The 18,437-nt window shown below is 38.2% G+C and overlaps 1 protein-coding gene across 1 annotated transcript; it reads right to left on the bottom strand.

Moving 5' to 3' along the window:
* Window positions 1–1,918: 1,918 nt before the first annotated feature.
* Rimklb (ribosomal modification protein rimK like family member B) lies at window positions 1,919–16,807 on the bottom strand. The gene is made up of 5 exons (XM_035448466.1): window positions 16,633–16,807; window positions 9,948–10,178; window positions 7,458–7,544; window positions 5,033–5,236; window positions 1,919–2,385 (listed from the first exon to the last, which is right to left on the bottom strand). Exons 1-5 carry the CDS (start codon window positions 16,805–16,807, stop codon window positions 1,919–1,921), a joined length of 1,164 nt encoding a protein of 387 aa, XP_035304357.1.
* Between the last annotated feature and the right edge of the window lie 1,630 nt (window positions 16,808–18,437).

Genomic DNA, 18,437 nt, shown 5'->3' with positions numbered 1-18,437 from the left:
GTATCCTAAAGATAAATTAGAACTCCTTATGTATCTTTTCTGAGATGAAATCAGAGAGTTCACAGATTACAGGTACTATTCTATTTTTCAACAATCAACCTTTCACTCCATTTTAATATTATTTAATTCTATGGGGGGGAAACCAAGTTTTATTACATTCCTTTCTAAAATGGGGGAAACTTTACAGTTAATCATGATCAAACCTCTGTTAGAGCTGGATAATACTCATGTTTTATTATCACCTTCAAGTCTCTAAGTAGTGTCCAAGAAATCATGTTAAGTTCCATCTGAAGGAAAGCAGCACTGGAAAGGCAAAGAAAAGCTTGGGGAAGCTGCAGAGAATTTGTAGGGAGATGGAGCTAGCTGTTTAAAAAAAGTATGTTGAGCCCTGTAGCATCTCCATGTATTAACACATCTTCCAGACTCAATCACTGGGATAGCTTTATCTTTGTCTTAAAGGCTCATATTATATGCAGATTGGGGGTTTTCATCAATTCAGAAAAAGAATATACAGTGGTCAGTACTGAAGGCTTAAAAATAGGGCTGCATGAGACTCAATATGTCAAATCCCAATTAAAACATCCAGTCCACCTCCCTCCAAATCTTAAGTGTATAAAGAGAAAATGTACAACCATAACATTAAATAAGAGCATGTAGCCATCAATGAATCATACACCAAACAGTCTACAAATAAACAAACAATACACACACACACAAGTCTAAGAAACATCTACTTTCCTATTGTCTTTAGGGGAGTATCTGTACACTATCTGTGTCTAAAGCATTTCATTTGTTTTGTTTTAAGGAAAAAACTGTTTCCCATCATGCCATTCTTTAGAATCTATTCTTTCTGTTTGGTGTAAAAAAAAAATAAAAACACATTTGCATGCAACCCCTCTAAAACGTGAAAAATGCAAATACAAAAAAATAGCATTAAGAAATCATCTCAGCTTTATGACTTTTACTTGACTCCCCAAAATGATGTCCCTGTACTTATCAAGAGAAAAGGTGGGCACGGAGACTTTTAAATGTGTATGTTGAGTCAGTGTCTTGTTAACCAAAAAAAAAATAGCATTGTGTTCACTTTGGCCATTGTTAAAAATGAAGTCATAGAGCAAGGGTGTTACCAGCATGTATTAAAAATGCAACATTAACAGCATATATATTTCAAAAAAGACTAAAACACTAACAAATACAAGTCAATGCACAAACTTTAACTAGTGTAATTTTTATCTACATTGAGTAAATGTTACTTTGTATACCAGACATTGCAATACTGTTCATTTCCCTTTCATCATGCAAACATGCCAATTTTGTTATTAAAAATCTTTATTGGATTATAGTCACATTACCCTCCCACCCAAATTAAGGGAGAAAAAACAAGGACAAACATGAAGATAAGAAATCCCGGTCACAGCCCCTTAAGAGTTCATAAACAACTATGTGCATTTAAATGCTAGGTGAGAGAAACGGCAGAAGAATTTTCAGATTGTTATTAAAACATTTCTGTATTTTAAGCAGATGTTTCCTCTTGAACCTTCATGAAGTCATGCTACCAAGTACTTGAATCAAAACCATTCTACATAAAAACAAAAGCTAGAGACCATGGAAAAAGAAACTTTCATGTTCCTCATGGCCTAAGAGTAGGGTTTTAGTAACTGAAAAGGTTAGCAAGAGAGCCTGCCATTTCTCTGCATATCACCTATTCTGCCTCTCTGAAATCTGTAAATGAGTCAGGTGAGTATTACTATCAGAGGTCTCATCTATTTTCCCTTCTAACCAATCTTACTATACTTTTCTCTCAACCTCCTGAGCATTCTCCATGAACAGCATTGCAAGTTGGTTAAAGAGGATCGGGGATGGGGTGAGGGGAGACAGTTTTACAGGGGTTTTGTTGGTTAATTATTTACCGGTGGACTCACTCCACCAGGAGTTTGATTTCATTGGCTAGCAGCTGGTTCATGTTGAACAGCCCCCCTGGGAGCTTGGTGAGCAGCTCTCGCTCGGTGGTGCTTTCAGGGTCGCTATCGACAGAGCTGGAACTTGCGCTCATGTTGTCGACAGCAGTGCTGGCAGGGGGACCGAGCTCCGGCTCACTAGTCTCACTGGCCGTGGACACCACAGAGAGCAGGGACATGCGCCGGGTGAGCCGGCCAGCCGGCAGAAGGGAGGCAGCATAGTCTGCTATGATACCAGCTACATCTAGATTACAAGCCTTATCAAAGGCGATGAAACCTACATTTGCATTGGCCTCGCAGACACAGAAGGAGCCGTCGTCTTTCATCAACAGGTCAATGCCACAGACATCCATCCCCAGGATATTAGACACCTGGATCGCTAGCTGCTTCCCTTGTTCACTCAGTGAGCACATCATCCCCACACCACCTGGCAAACAAAAGAAGAGGTAGAGTTACCAACTTTTGTAGTAGAGTTAATCAGCCCTCTTCTTAGTGGGTAATGAAACAATGAAACAATGCTATTAGTGTAAAACTGGTTTTTGTTTTGTCCTATTAAGACTAAATCATAATTTTTAGTCCAGACTTCCTCACACTCATGATCTTTTGCCTCAGCCTCCTGAGTGCTGGCACTACATACAGGCACCTACTACTAAATCTGCCAGAGCATAGATGAAAGTAAAGTGAGACAGAACTTCCAAGAGAAAGTCTTAGACATTAAACTCTCCTTAAGGTCTATCCTGCCTATGACAAAATGGACCAAACAGTGTCCCTTGGCATCACATGGGTTCCCAGAACCTCCCATCCCCACCACAGACACTAAAATCTACAAATGGTCACAAGCCCTTGACAGAGTTTGTAGTGCCTACAACCTGCTGCATATTTTTAATCAGCTCTATAGTACAATACCTGATACAATGGAAACACCCAAAAGCTGTAAAATGTTATTGCTTAGAACAATAACATATGTTCAATACAGATGGCAACCATTGTAGGCTCAACATCCCAGTCCAAACTCAACTCAAATAACACTCTAAATTGTGCCAGGAAGAGGATGAGGGTCCCAGGAGACTGAAGTGGAGGACTGACTATTGGTTGATTCCTACCAATTTAGCACAGTGTTTGGCCTCTGCAAAGTTCTGCTTTCAGGAACCTTTAGGAAGCAACATACACACACTGAGATCTAGTCACCAACTCTGGACTGTTTGGTTGTTTCATTTTGGTTTTGTATTTTAAGTCTTCAACTGAATCATTTGAATCTGCAAATATGGAAGATTGTGTTAAAAATATTTATATAAATATAATTAGACCATCTGATTTTTTAAAAATAACATTTTTATTTCATGCGAATTTGTGTTTTGCCTCCATGTATGTCTCTGTGAAGGTGTTGGATTCCCTGAAACTGGAGTTACAGGCAGTTTGGAGCCACCATGTGGGTGCTGGGAAATGAACCCAGGTCCTCTGGAAGAGCAACCAATGTTCTTAACCACTGAGCCATCTCTCCAGTCCACCAGCTGATTTTATATACAACAAGTGGAGAAAGTGAGTTTGAGGCAGCCTGGATTACAAAGCAAGTTCCACGATAGCCAAGGCTACATATGAGACTCTGTTTCAAAAATAATTAACTTAATCTAGCCAAACAACAGGAACAAAGACAGGATGGTGCACATATTGGGAATATGGCAATCCAAATATGGCACTATTTCTCTATGGATTCTATTCCTAAGAAAAAAGGCTTCTGAGTTTTTACATCACTACCCAAATATATAGGGTAAGGCTTTGGCTTTGCTAGTATAGAGTGAGAGTAAGGAAACATAATAGCACCTCACTTGGAGACTAGCTTCAAGAAGACTAGAGAGCACAGAACCCTGACAATACTTGGGCACAGGAATGCCATACATAATGGCCAAAGCAGACAGACAATGAAGCTAAGTCCTCATTATTACCCAGAAGTTGAAAAGATAAGAAGAGCCCAGGAACCAGAATGGTTCCCTGTACCTGGAGGACTAAAGCAATTTGAAAAGCTCCAAAACCAACAAATTTGAATAAGCCCAAGTATGACAAGATAAATACCTAATACAAGAAAGAATGTTCTAGAGCCGGGTGGTGGTGGCTCACCAGCACTCGGGAGGCAGAGGCAGGCAGATCTAATCAAATATAAGGAAAATTTTTAAAGCACAGACAAAAAACTTAAAATGAAATCATAAAACAAAGTAGGAAATCTGAGAATTGAATCAGAAAATAAATCTTCCAGAAGGAAATAAATAGATGGAGAGGGGATATTAAAGAGAGAAATGGGGAGGGAGCACTGGAGAAATGACTCAGCAGTTGGGAGCACTAATTGCTCTTACAGAAAACCTGGATTCAATTCCCAGCACCCACTTGGTAGCTCACAACTGTACCTGCATTTCCAGGAGATCCAATGCTCTTTTGTTTGTGGGCACATGGTGCACAGACAAAACGTATACATAGCCAGGTGGTGGTGGTGCACACATTTAATCCCAGCACTTGGGAGGCAAAGGCAAATGAATGTGAGTTAAGGCCAGCTTTGTCTACAGAGAGAGTTACAGGGCTACACAGAAAATCCCTGCCTGGAAAAACCAAATCAAACAAACAAACAAAAAACAAAACACTGTATAACAAAAGAGAGAAAATTTCTAGAACTTGTAGACAGCGTCCTAAAATCCAAGTTAACAGCGGGAATGGTAGCTGTGTGTGGAATCAACCACAGGCCTTTAGTCCTAGCACTGGGTGATGTGGAGAGGCCCACTTTGATGGCTCAGCAGTTAAAAGCACTTGCTGCTCCTGCAGAGGTCCTAAGGCGACAAGGGGACCAATGGAAGAGACAGGAAAGGAGAGCAAAAGTGGCTGTGTCTGAGTAATATGCTAAACATAAAATATACACAAGCCTGAAAAGCTTAAACAGAAATGAAAAATTATCACAAAAAAAATTCATCATCAGTGCAATCTGATTCAAGAAGGAGAAAACTAAGAATGCTGGTTGGTAGGAGTACAATTTCCATGTGGAAAGCACACTCACTTTATACCCCAACAGAAGGATGCTGCGTTGTCCTTACCTAGTGAACAGTTGCTTTGCATTCTCCCATCTGTTGAACAACGTAACATGGTGCCGACGACTCTTCCTCCCACCACAATGACTCGCACGTCCCTTCCATGAGACTCTTTAATGTATTTCTGGAACAGATACGGAGCTTCATGCCGGATAAGATGGCTTAGATCAGCTAAATGGTGTTTATCTCGTGCCAAAAAAACAGCTTTGCCTAGAATTTAAAAAGAAAAATATACAATGCATGCAAGTCATGAAACTGTAGATAGTGATATACATTCTTAGATCCCAATATACTCTTTCAGAACCAATTATACTTGTGTATTTTTAGAGTACTCTTCATTATAACTGTTGATTAAAGTGACTTAGTTATGATTAGTAAGATAATACGAAAACCATATGGGGTTAAAGTTAATAATCACCTATTATTTCCCCAAACAAATTCTTTTTTTGTTTTTTGAGACAGGATTTCTCTCTGTAGCTTTGGTGCCTATCCTGGCACTCACTCTGTAGACCAGGCTGGAACTCACAGAGATCCACCTGCCTCTGCCTCCCGAGTACTGGGATTAAAGGCATGCGCCATCAATGCCCGGCTCAAACAAATTATTTATTTATTTATTTATTTATTTATTTATTTATTTATTTATGTATACAACATTCTTCTTCCATGAATATCTGCACACCAGAAGAGGGCACCAGATGTCATAACGGATGGTTGTGAGCCACCATGTGGTTGTTGGGAACTGAACTCAGGACCTCTGGAGGAGTAGTCAGTGCTCTTAACCTCTGAGGCATCTCTTATGGCTAACTATTCGATTTGGGTTTATGAGGAAGAGGACCTACATTATATTTCTCCAAGGGTTAGCCATTGTTAACCTCATTCTTAGCAAACCCCTTTCCTCTGAGTTAAAATAGACATAAATTATTACATGTTAACATTCTACTATTACAACACAGTAACGTAGTGATATCATACTTAAATTTGTTTCTGAATTCTCCAATCTGTCTCCTTGCTCTATTTTTATCCTAATGGAGGTATGTCTTTTTTTTTAAATAATTTATTTGTATTTAACAAGTCACTGGTATGAAAGTGTCACATTTCCTAGAACTGGAGCCACAGTTGTAAGCTGCCATGTAGGTGCAGGGAATTGAACCCAGATCCTTTGGAAGAGCAGCAAGTGCTCTTTACTGCTGAGTCATCTCTCCTCCAGTCCCAGAGGTACCTCCTTTTAACATATGCTGTAAATTCTTCTCTGGGGGACTGATTCTATGCTCCTTTTTGTTGCCTTCTAACACTAAGTCACAGGAGGTTATGCAGCTTGTTTGTTTAGTGAGCATTCACTATAGGAGACCCCGGATCCTTAACTATCATATTAGAGAAGTCAAATAAACAACAAAGTCAATGGCTCTAGATGAATTTAGATCCATATGTCCCAAAGTACTACATATGGCTTATCCTTGGATTATTACATTCTCTGCTAAAAATTCTTTAGAAGGGCCTAGTACAGCAACAGGAATCAGACTGGCTCAGGAGTGGCTGCAAATCCAATGGCTAGGAAGTATTCTGGCTAGAAAGAGCCTGCTTCTCTAGTTTTAGAAAACACCAAAAGTAGAAAGGTACTACAAACACTACAACAGCAATGGATATTTAAAGAGTTCTGTGTATGGAACCAATGACCAACAACTGGGGTCAGTGGAAAGGCAAAGTAGGATATATATAAAATGGTCCACAGCTAACACTTTTGGCATAGACATCTTATAACAATCCTTAGTTTAGCCAACCTACTATGGCAATCTCTTATCACAGTACAAGTTTCTGAAAACTATGTTCTTCAAAGAGAATTAAGAGTATTGTATATTTAAAAAAAAAGAGTATTGTATATACTGATAAATACTGGAAAAAGACAACTAGACAGAGACCCAGCAAAATAACATTCTCAAAAGGATGAGTAAAGAAAGACGTATTGTTTGCCAGGTGGTGGTGGTGGTAAGGGACTATGTATTCCTGAAGTGAAACACTAAACTTGAGAATTAGTCATGCATGTTAAATCTCTACTATAACCTCTCAACAGAAAACACCATCTCACCAAGGTGAACTTGTAAAAATCTTCTACAAGTTTGTGGTCTCAAACACTTGTTGGTTGCTATTCAATTGTTAATTTGCAAAAGCAATTTCAAAGCTATGTACCATATCCACAAATCTTTTTTTTTTTTTTTTTTTTTTTTTTTTAAAGATTTTATTTTATTTTATTATGTACACAACATTCTGCTTCCATGTATATCAGCACACCAGTAGAGGGCACCAGATTTCATTACGGGTGGTTGTGAGCCACCATGTGGTTGCTGGGAGTTGAACTCAGGACCTCTGGAAGAGCAGCCGGCACTCTTAACCTCTGAGCCATCTGTCCAGCCCCATATCCACAAATCTTACGTACCTCTATGACCCCGTGTATTCTTCACTACCATTGGGAACTCCAAAACTTCTGCTTCATCAATCATTTTAGCAAAGTTTTCATGGCCACCTGGTTTGAGGAAAAAATAAATTTTAGACTAATGGCAAAAGTATGCTGGGACCCATTGTAAGCACAGGACAAGGGAGATGGAAATAAGAGGAATGGGAATGTCTGTTTGTCTTGAAGAAATTAAATGTAACTGGCAATCCACTGAAAACAACACCTTTTTGTGCCAAAGAAGTGGCTCAGTTCTTTCTGTTGAGAATCCGATAGCTGTAGCTAAATGAGTCCTCTACTCCATGAACATACCTGTTTTAGTGTCAGTGCCTCTGTAACACTGGGAATTTAACCCATAGTTTCATATATGCTAAGCAAGCAAAGATTACCAGCCCTCTTTTTATTTTTTACTCTGAACAAAAGTTTCACTAAGTTGCCAAAGCGAGCTTTGAACTCACTCTGTAGTCAAGCTATGCTTCAACATGTGATTCCCCTGCCCCCACCTTCTGTGTAGCTGGATTACTGGCTTGTCCCACTAGGTCCAGCATGATTTATTCTTTGTTTTGTTTTGTTGGTTATTAGAGACTGGGTTTCTCTGTATTGCTCTGCCTGTCCTGAACTTGCTATGTAGACCAAGCTGTTCTTGAACTCAGAGAGATCTGCCTGCCTCTGACTCCCAAATGCTGGGATTAAAGGTGTGTGTTACCACTGCCTGGCTAATCTTGCTTCTTACTGTCTTCACTGATCAAGAAAAAAATGACAGCAGCAAGATGATGGAAAAAAAATGGTCTGCAATTATAAAAAGAGTAAGTATGACAATAATAGGAATTAAGCCAGAAAAAGACTTGGAAACATAAGCACAATATGAACAATTCAATTTACAGAAATTAAGATTATTCCCTTAAAAATTTTAATCCCTCACCATTAAAGGTATAATTCACAGGCTAGTGAGTCCTTTTCTCCTTCCCAAGAGCATTGGGAAATCAGCCTTTAAGTGATTTATTTTGCCTGTGTAAATACTAAAAGCAGCCAGGCAATGGTGGCACAGCACTCTGGAGGCAGAGGGAGGAGGATCTCTGTGAGTTCGAAGCCAGTCTGGTCTTCAAGAGATAGTTCCTCCAAAGCCACAGAGAAACCCTGTCTCAAAAACAAAAATCCAAAAAAAACCCCTAAAAGCAATAATTATATCAACATATGCATATGGGGTTCTGTTCTTTATAGTAAGACAAGGAGTTCATTTTAAAACCTCATTAAATTTCTAAGCATTCTACTTAATATTATCTGAAAAAAAATGCCTTTGTAAAAAACTATACTTCTCTAGAAAGTTGGGTGTGGTGGCACAATCCTGTAATTCTAGCACCTGAGAAGCAGAGGCTGGAGGATTTGAGGAAAGCCTGGTCTGCACAGCAAGTTCAAGGCCAACAGCCTTGAACAAACAAAATTAACAAAAAAATAAAGCATACAACTCTTTTCCAACTTGAAGGGCAAGAAATTAACATGGTAATATTTATAGCAGTGTTACTCAAAATGTGCCTCTTGTGACACATTTGCTATTGGCAGGTGATCAAGTCCAAAAGGATTAGACATTGTTTCAAGTTTGTTATGGCTCTATAAATTATTATATTTCACTTTAGTATTGATGCACATTGACAGACTTAAAATGATCCTTTGTCAGAGAACAGTTAAGTGCTACTTTAAAGCATACTGCCCATCTTCTTTAATGAGGTCATTTTCCTAAGAAGTATGAAAATATTAACTTATGAAAATAGTAACAAAGGGACTGGAGAGATGGTTCAGAGGTTAAGAGCACTGGTTGCTCTTCCAGAGGACCTGGGTTCAATTCCCATCATCCACATGTGAGCTGACAACTGTCTATAATTCCAGTTCTAGAGGACCTGGAGTCTTCATAGAGACACTCATGCAGGCAAAACACCAATGCACATAAAAATAAACTAAAAAAAAAATGGTAACAAAGACAAGACATTAAATAGAAATACCAAACAGCTGTCTTTTACCTCAAACCCAAGGCCTGTGGGCTAAATTCTGGCCTACTGTTTGATTTTACAATGAAGTTTTATTGGAACAGAGGCATACTTGTTTAAATGTTGTACTTGGCATCCATCAGGTATTCTATCAGTTAAATATGGAGTACCAAACACTATGTCTGTCTGTCTGTCTGTGATGCATGCATTAGTGTATATGTACATAAGAAGGATGCTGGGTGTCTTGCTCTATCACTAAAAAGTGCCTTATTCCCTGACACAAAGTCGCTCACTGAAAGTGGAACCGACAACCAGCAACACCCAGTGGTCTTCCTGTCCACCGTCCACTGTGGTTATAGGACATGTGGCCATACCCATCTTTTACATGAGTGCAGGTCTGAACTCAAGCTCTTATATTCGTGAAGCAAGTACTCTTACCTGCTGAACCATCTCTCTAGCCCCCCAAATTATATATTCTCATTTATGATCTCACCATAAGAAAAAGTATCTGGCAGAGGTACACCATGGCCAGCTAACTCTTGAAATGTCCAGAATTTATTAACACAATTCAGGATAGCTTGAGGTCGGTTCATCAATCGGCACCCCATCTTCTCTAGGTGGCGCAAAACAGTGATGTCACTGTCACTCTGCACCCATGGGGTTGGAACTCTCACTACCACAACCTGTGGGTAGGCAGAAATAAGCTCTCCATTGATCCGTAGACCTGAAAAACATAAGAATGAAGCTAAAATCATTGAAAGGAGTATGCAATAAAAAAGACATGGCAGCTCAATCTTGAAATCACTCATGAGTCTGAGGCAGGAGAATGTTCAAGGCCAGGACTAGAGTGAGATCCTGGTTTTTCTAAGTTTTTTATATAAGTTCTTATAATTAAAAAATAATAATAATAGATAAATGTAATCCCAACCAAAATCCCCATCTCATTCTTCACAAAACTAGAAAAACCTATCCTAAGACTCATACAGAATCACAGAACAACAACAAAGATGTTCATTGTCCCTACCAATTAGGGAAATGTAAACCAAAACACTTTGAGATTATTTTTTTTCTGACTAAATAAAGTCAAAATGGCAAATATCAACAAAACAGCAGTGGTCAACAATTGCTGGAGAAGCATTTTGAATTCTCAAAAAAGCAAAAAATCATACCATATGACCCACTCCACTGATGCCTGTTCAGCCATGTTCCCTGCTGCTCTAGTCACAATAGTTAGAAAATGGAAATAATCTGAACAGATAATGAAAATGTGGTACAAATACACTGTGGAATGATGTTCTGCTGTGAAAAACGAAATGAAACCATGAACTTTGTGGGAAAAGAGATGAAACTAGAAAAGACCATATTGAGAAAACAATGTATCTTCTCTTTTATCTGAGGCTTCTAGCTCCAAATCCAAATGTGACTATATATCCTAGAGTACCTACAGAGATCAGGAAAGGAAAAAGGGGCCATTGCCACAGTGGAGGTTGGGGTAAGGGTTCAATAAAGTGAGTCTAGAAGAGCTAGTTCCAGGACAGCTTCCAAAGCCACAGAGAACCCTGTCTCGAGAGAGAGAAAAAAAAAAAAAAAAAAAAAAACAAAAACCAAAAACAAACAAAGCAAAACAAAACAACAAAAAAATACAAGTTACATTCTATAGACTGATCAAGTGTGTTTTATGTATTTAGGAATATGTATGTATGTATGCACACACACACACAAATAATTAATGAAAAAAAGGACACAAATTTGAAAGATCAAGGAAAGATATGAGAGTTTGGAGGGAGGAAAGAGAAGAAATGATGCAATTATATTTTAATCTCAAATTTAAACAGTACATGTAAAATGTAATTATAATAGTAAATGTAAAACTTAAATGAAAAGTAGTAATAATAATATAATATTATATATAATAGTAATATATATATTATATAATTATACATAATAATTATATATTATATATATATAATAATATAAAGGAACAATAAAATACCAAAAGTATTTAGTCCTAATACATGGAAGACAGAGGCCAGTCTGAGTTTGAGGCCAGCCTGGTCTACTGAGTAAATTCAAGCACAGCCAGGTGACACATAGAAACCTTGTCCGGAAAACCAAAATAAATACATAAAAATAAAATACCAAGCCTTATATCTCAAAATCAAATGCACTGGTGTTGTTAATCCTGGATTGGAATACAGACATTCCCTAAGAAAAGAGAAAATTCTAAACTGACTTACTAAAGTATATACATGCTATTTATATACTACCATTAAAAAAGATGGCATAATAAATATATTTACATTCAGAAATAAAGTACAAATATATAATGAACTGTTATGGGGAAATTTGAGAGTAAATGTATTTTTTATGTATTTTTATATATAAATACAGAATTTCTGGAAGAATAAATGACTGGGATGTCTTCCAATGGTGACTGGGTGACAAAGTAGGAATAAGGTAGAGTAGGGAATTTCAACACTGCACTCTGCAATTTTCTTTTCTTTCCTTTTTCTTTTTCTTCCAGAACCTGTCCTGGAACTCACTCTGTAGACCAGGCTGCCTCCCAAGTGGTGGGAGTAAAGGCATGCGCCACCACCACACAGCCTCTTTTACTTTTTGTTTGTTTTGTTTTTGTTTTTAAGAGACAGGGTTTCTCTGTGTAGCTTTGGAGCCTATCCTGGCACTTGCTCTGGAGACCAGGTTGACCTCCAACTCACAGAGACCCGCCTGCCTCTGCCTCCCAAGTGCTGGGATTAAAGGCGTGCACCACCAATGCCCCACGCACTTTCTACTCTGTTCTGTTTGAGTTTTTAAAATGAGTTCATCTGCTTTTATGAATTTTCGAATTGAATTTAGGAAGGCAATAAGTAATACATGAAAAAGGAAAAAGGTTTTTAAATGAATTACTCCTTAAAATCTTTGATTTTAAAATAGCACATGTTGCTTAAAACACTCAGATATAAAATGTCAGGATACATTTTACCTTCCACAATACTGTTACTTTTCTCCATGATGATCTAAGTATACTTTTTTTTTTGAAAAATCAGATTTTTTCAAGTTGTTTAACATAAATGTCTCCTACCACTTAAAATTACACTAGAGATTTTATTCTCAGTGCTTTTTTCAATGGTTGAATTTAAGATATGTTATGATTAATACTTTTCTGAACAATTTTTCATTCTATAAATATTAAGTAACTACTACATGCTACAATTCTTCCCCAAATTCTCAGTATAAATGTGTTTTTTTTTTTCTCTGAAGAGTTCATTCCCATGGGAAAAAATATGCTATATGTTCCATTTTATAGTATTCGTTTAGTTCCGGTAGCATATTCTGATATAGGCCAGTGAAGTGGCACCAACAAGGTTAGGGTAAAAGCCTTGAATGGTATTTCTGTGTTTAAAGAAAAGATACTGTGGAGGAAAGTTAGATCCAGAAATCACAAGCAAAAACAAGAACAGATCATGTGCCTCAACTGTGATTTGTATTAGTATAAATATAAAATTATGACTGATAGCAACAAAGTAAGAACACAAAATAACATTTTCTAAACTAATGAGTTCATTCAGGTGCTCACACTGAACACTGTATGCTTACAACCCACACCTCCACTTTTTTTTTTCTACTGCTCCCTTGCATGAAAGGGGCTTAGAGGACTCACCACAAAAGAATGAGATGACAAATACTAATAACCTAGAATCACCTGGTGAGACTGTCTCAATAAAGGACTGTCTGTGGGTATGTCTGTGGAGAAGGAACTGTCTTAACTTATCTTGACCAGTGAGGGAAGAAAGACCTAGCTCACTAAGGGCAGCACCATTCCCTAGGCAGAATTCCTGAGCATCAAAATAAAGCTGAGCAAAAGCAAACAACTGAACATCCATGGATTCTACTCTAACCATGACCAGATATGATTAGCAATTTGAAGTTCTTGCCTTGACTTGCCTCCCATGCTGGAGTCAACAGCAGGATAAAAATAAGCCCAACTCTCACTTAAGTTGAGGAGCAGTATTTTTGTACACAAATAGAAGGGTAAAAACTAGTTTGAAGAAAGCAAACAAGAGTCAGGTACCACAGACTGTCAGATTTTAAAACACTAAGAAGCTGGGCACAGTGGCTCACACCTGTGACCCCAACACACAGGAGAATCACCACAACTTTTAGGCCAATCTGAGCTACATAAGAGTTCCAAGTCTGCCTAGGCTAGAGTGAAATAACTATGATAGTATAAGACTTTCTATGGAAAAAGAAGAGAGCATGCAGGAGCAGAAAGAAACAAGAAGTGGCACACACAGAAAACACTAATAAAAAAGGCCTTTGGAACAAACTTCACTACAGAAGTTTAGCAGAGAAATCAATCTCAGAACTTGATAATCATGGCAAACACCCAAAAAAGAAAAGATTTTCTTTTTTTAAAAAAGAGATTTTTCCAGGGCTAGATTGATGGCTCAGAGGTTAAGAGCACTGACTGCTCTTCCACAGGTCCTGAGTTCAATCCCCAGCACCCACATGGTGGCTCACAACCATCTGTTATGAGACCTGGTGCCCTCTTCTGGTGTGCAGATATACATGGAAGCAGAATGTAGAATACATAATAAATAAATAAAATCTTTTTTAAAAGTCATCTCCTCAAGTTTTGTGCTAGAAGCTGTCTCCTGACCTGGCTGAAAAATAAACAGAAGTATTTTTAACAATAATTATGGCAAGTGCCATTTCAGAGCAGAAAGCTCATAAAAAAAACAGAAATATTAATACCATATAAATTACATCTAGTCGGACCACATGTGGTACCCCATGCTACTACTAATCTCAACACTGAGGGTGGAGAAAGGGTGTCAGATGTTTGAGAGCAGCCTGGTGTAACCGCATCTAGCCTTGCCAATGCATTTGTGTTAGTGGCCACATCCCTTTAGGCGTGGCTTCAGGTACAGACTGAAGCAGAAAGAGGAAAGAGTGAAGCATGGTCTCTGTTCTCAGTCTCTTTCTCTTGGGTTGTGGATCCAATCGGAAGGGCAGAGAAACACTTCGGCCGCTCTTTATTATTATCTGTGTATGTTTTCCCCAAGAAACACCCATTTATCATTTATCTTGGGTCTAGTGAAATCATTACACCTACGCTGTCAGCCTGGTCTACAACACTCCACATTATAAGCACGCAGAATGGAAATCTACCACTGGTTTAATGAAGGTTGTTTTCATTCTCCTTTCTACCAAAAGGTCAACTGACACAAGAGTTTGACCCCTGTATGTCAATTTTGAAAACAAGGATCTTGCTATCAAAAGGGGTGGCTTTCAGATGAATCAGGGAGCCTGAAGTCAAAACCACAGCCAGTAAAACTAAGAGATAAGCAAGGAAAATATAAAACTGGCATCCCAAGGACAGAAACCCCAGGCAAGTTGGACCAACCAACTCCACTTTAGTGTAACAGTATAGTTTTTTGTTTTGTTGCTTTGTAATTAGAAATATTCTGAGGAAAATGTTCCAAAGGAAAATCTTGAAAAACATTATTTTTAATAAAAAGGAGAGCTCTGTGAAAGCTGTTTCATCACCTCCCTAAAAGAGGAGTAGTAGACAAGGCTAAAGAACTGGCTCAGTCGTGAAGAGTACTTGTTGTTCTTATAGAGGACCAAGGTTCAATTTCCAGCATCAACATGGGATCCAATGACCTCCTCTGACCTCCACAAGGCATCAGGCATGCATGTGGTACACACACATACATGCAGACAAAACACCCATGCACACAAAATAAGAAAACCTAAAAATATAAAAAATATATAAGACTAAAAATGGGGGCTGGAGAGTTGGCTCAATGGTTAACAGCACTGGATGCTCTTCCAAAGGACCTTACCAACTGAGTTCAATTCTTAGTATCCACATGGTGGCTCACAACCATCTATTAAGGGATTTGATGCTCTTTTCTTGCATGCATACTGGCATGAAGACAGAGCTCTCATACATTTAAAGAAAAAAAGACAAAATGTCTGGATCCACAAGAGGATCATGAAGGAGGGATCCCTGTCCAAGAAATGGCCCTGCCCACAGTTAATGTGGGTTTTACCAGATGAACTAACCTAGTTAAGAAGATGCCGCTCAAGAATCACATCTCCTGGGAAATTCTAGTTCCTGTGAAGTTGAGAACACTAACCAGAGTGATGCCCAAGTCTACCTCCCATTTTTCCTTACCAAATTTTATATATATATATATATATATATATATATATATATATATTGTTTTTGGAGACAGAGTTTTCTATGTAGCTTTGGGGCCTGTCCTGGAAATCGAAGGTTCTTCCTCACTCTGTATCTCATACTGGCCTTGAACACTGGCCTCACCTCCAACGAACCACCATGCCCAGATTATTTTCTGAACACATGTGAAACATTAGAAATACATGTATCACCAGCTGAGTCAAATCCTTTGTTTGTTTTGTTTTGTTTTTTGAGCAGAGTTTCTCTGTGTAACAGCTCTGACTGTCCTGGCATTCTCTTTGTAGACCAGGTTGGCCTTGAACTCAGAGCTCCACCTACCTCTGCCTCCAAAGTGCTGAAATTAAAAGCATGCACACTACTGGCTTTTTCAAAATAAGTTATTTCAATTAATGCTGCAGATATATCTAAAAGAAAGTGAAGATGAAAATGACATGGAAACTAATTAATCAACAGAACTTACATTAGTTAATTACAAATTTCTTTACAAGTACTTTTAAGAAAATGGATTTAAATTTTGTAGATAAGCAAAAAAATATTTGTTTGTTTGTTTGCCTGTCCTGGAACTTTCTAGGTAGACTAGTCTGGCCTTGAACTCACAGGGATCCGCCTGTCTCTGCCTCCCAAGTGCTGGGACTAAAGGAGTGCACCACCACCAACGCCTGGCCCTGTTTGTTTGTTTTTTAAGAGAGGGTATCTCAACACTCAGGAGACAGAGACAGGCATGGATCTAATACCAGCCTTGTCAACACAGAGACAGGAATTAAAGGTGTATGCCAGCATGCCTGGATAGTTTTTTTTAACATTTTAACATTTCCTTTCTACTCTTTCATACATCACAGTTTAGGAAATACTAGTGTCCTATGTCTCTGTACACAGACTTCCTGTGAGTGATGGTACCTACCACCTCTAGACATTTAAACTCACCACATTCTAAGTAGAATCTGAAATAGCACTTGTATAGTCTTACCCAGATTGCCTTGCTCAATTGTAAGCACCACCTCATCCATCACCACAGCCCTAAAGTCCAGCTCCTCCTCACAACATTTGGCCTTCAGAGCTCGTAAGATCTCTTTCTGTGGATAATCTTCTCTGATTCGTCGATCTGTCAAAAACCACAGCTTAGCAGCCACAGAGCTACACATCTCGGATCTGCTTGTTCTTCCTTTTCTGGATTATTTGAAAGTAAACTTCTATCTAGATGAAAAAGAAAATATACATGAGATTGATGAAATCATATAGATTTATAGATTTGACAAATAAATGTAACTTTATGCTAAACAAACAAGAAGTAGAAAGAAATACTTCCAGCTAACCTGAGTACTTAGGGAGGTGGTAGTGGGGATGGGGGGGGGGAGACAAGAAGATCAGGAACTCGGCTCAATGTCATCCTTAGCTGCATAGAGAATTTTAAGCCAGCTTCAGTAACAAAAACAAAGGAGAACTACTATGCCTTCTCCCCGAAGGCATACCACTAAAAATATGGACATCCTGGAGAAGAGTTCTCCATCTTCCCTGGGGAAGCTGGCAGTACAACAGGTCACACAGCATACTTCCATTACAATTTCCCTATATTAATATTATATAATTCTGACTAGGAATACACTTAATCTGGTTGCCTGTTTTTTCACTGTTTCATCCCTTCTGTTAAAATTTCAATTCTTAGGGGCAGTAAAAATGACTCAACAGTTAGTTAACACTTATTATTGCAGAGGACTGTAGTCTAATCCCAGCAACCACATGCTGCTTCACAACCATCTGTAACTCCAGTTGCATTCAACACCCTCTTATGACCTGGTGTCACATGTGGCCAACAGGCATGTACAAGGTGCAAAGATGTGCATGCAACCAAAACATTCATATGCATAATAAACCTAAAAAATTTTAATGATATAAATCTAATTTCCTTCCTGGTATAAAATGGATCATATTAAAATTAATGACAGCATTTGGAGCTGGAGAGATAGCTCAGCAGTTAAGAGCAATGGCTGCTCTTCCAGGACCTAGATTTAACTCCCAGCACCCACATGGCAGCTAACAACTGCCAAGATCTGACACCCTCACACAGACATACATGCAGACAAAACACCAGTGCACACACAACCCAAAAATAAATTAACAATAAATATTTATCCCACTTCCCCATCACTAGGTAACTCATTTATTTTTATCTGTATCTTTAAATTTTCTCTTGCTTTATTGTTATGCAGATAATTTAAAAACCTGCATTCCTATATTAGCAAAGTCTAGCATTTTAGGAGTAATTTTAATAAAAGTAAAAAATTAGAGAATGAACAAAAAGTTCTCTCTCCATAATGCAAGCAAATGCCCATGTCCATCACTGTGAACCACTATTTCAAGGACAGTACACTTACTCTGTGTTTGTAGCCTTTAAATGGAACTTTTGAAACAAACATATTTTACTAAGAGTAAAAAAAAAAAAAAAAAAGGATGCCTTTCCCAGAGTGCTACTTCTAAGTCTGAATCATGAGTCAGTCAGACAACAGTTCAGAATTGTCTTCCTGAAAAGCAAGGTTTACCACTCAAATACAGTTTGATAATAAAGAGGGCAAAGTTTAGAAAGTCCTTTTTAAAATCAAGCAGATCTCTGAGTTTGAGACCAGCCTGAGCTACACAGTGAATTCCAGGCCAGTCTAGGATACAAAGTAAGACCCTGTCTGCCTCTAATGCCCCAAATTTTTTGAAAATAATAAAACAAACAAACAAAAAAGATAACCACCTATTATAATAAAAATACAAAATGTTTTATTTTCC

This window comes from Cricetulus griseus, chromosome 8, assembly GCF_003668045.3.
Source record: "Cricetulus griseus strain 17A/GY chromosome 8, alternate assembly CriGri-PICRH-1.0, whole genome shotgun sequence".
NCBI lineage: Eukaryota > Metazoa > Chordata > Mammalia > Rodentia > Cricetidae > Cricetulus > Cricetulus griseus.
This window is presented reverse-complemented; position numbering and strand designations above follow the sequence as displayed.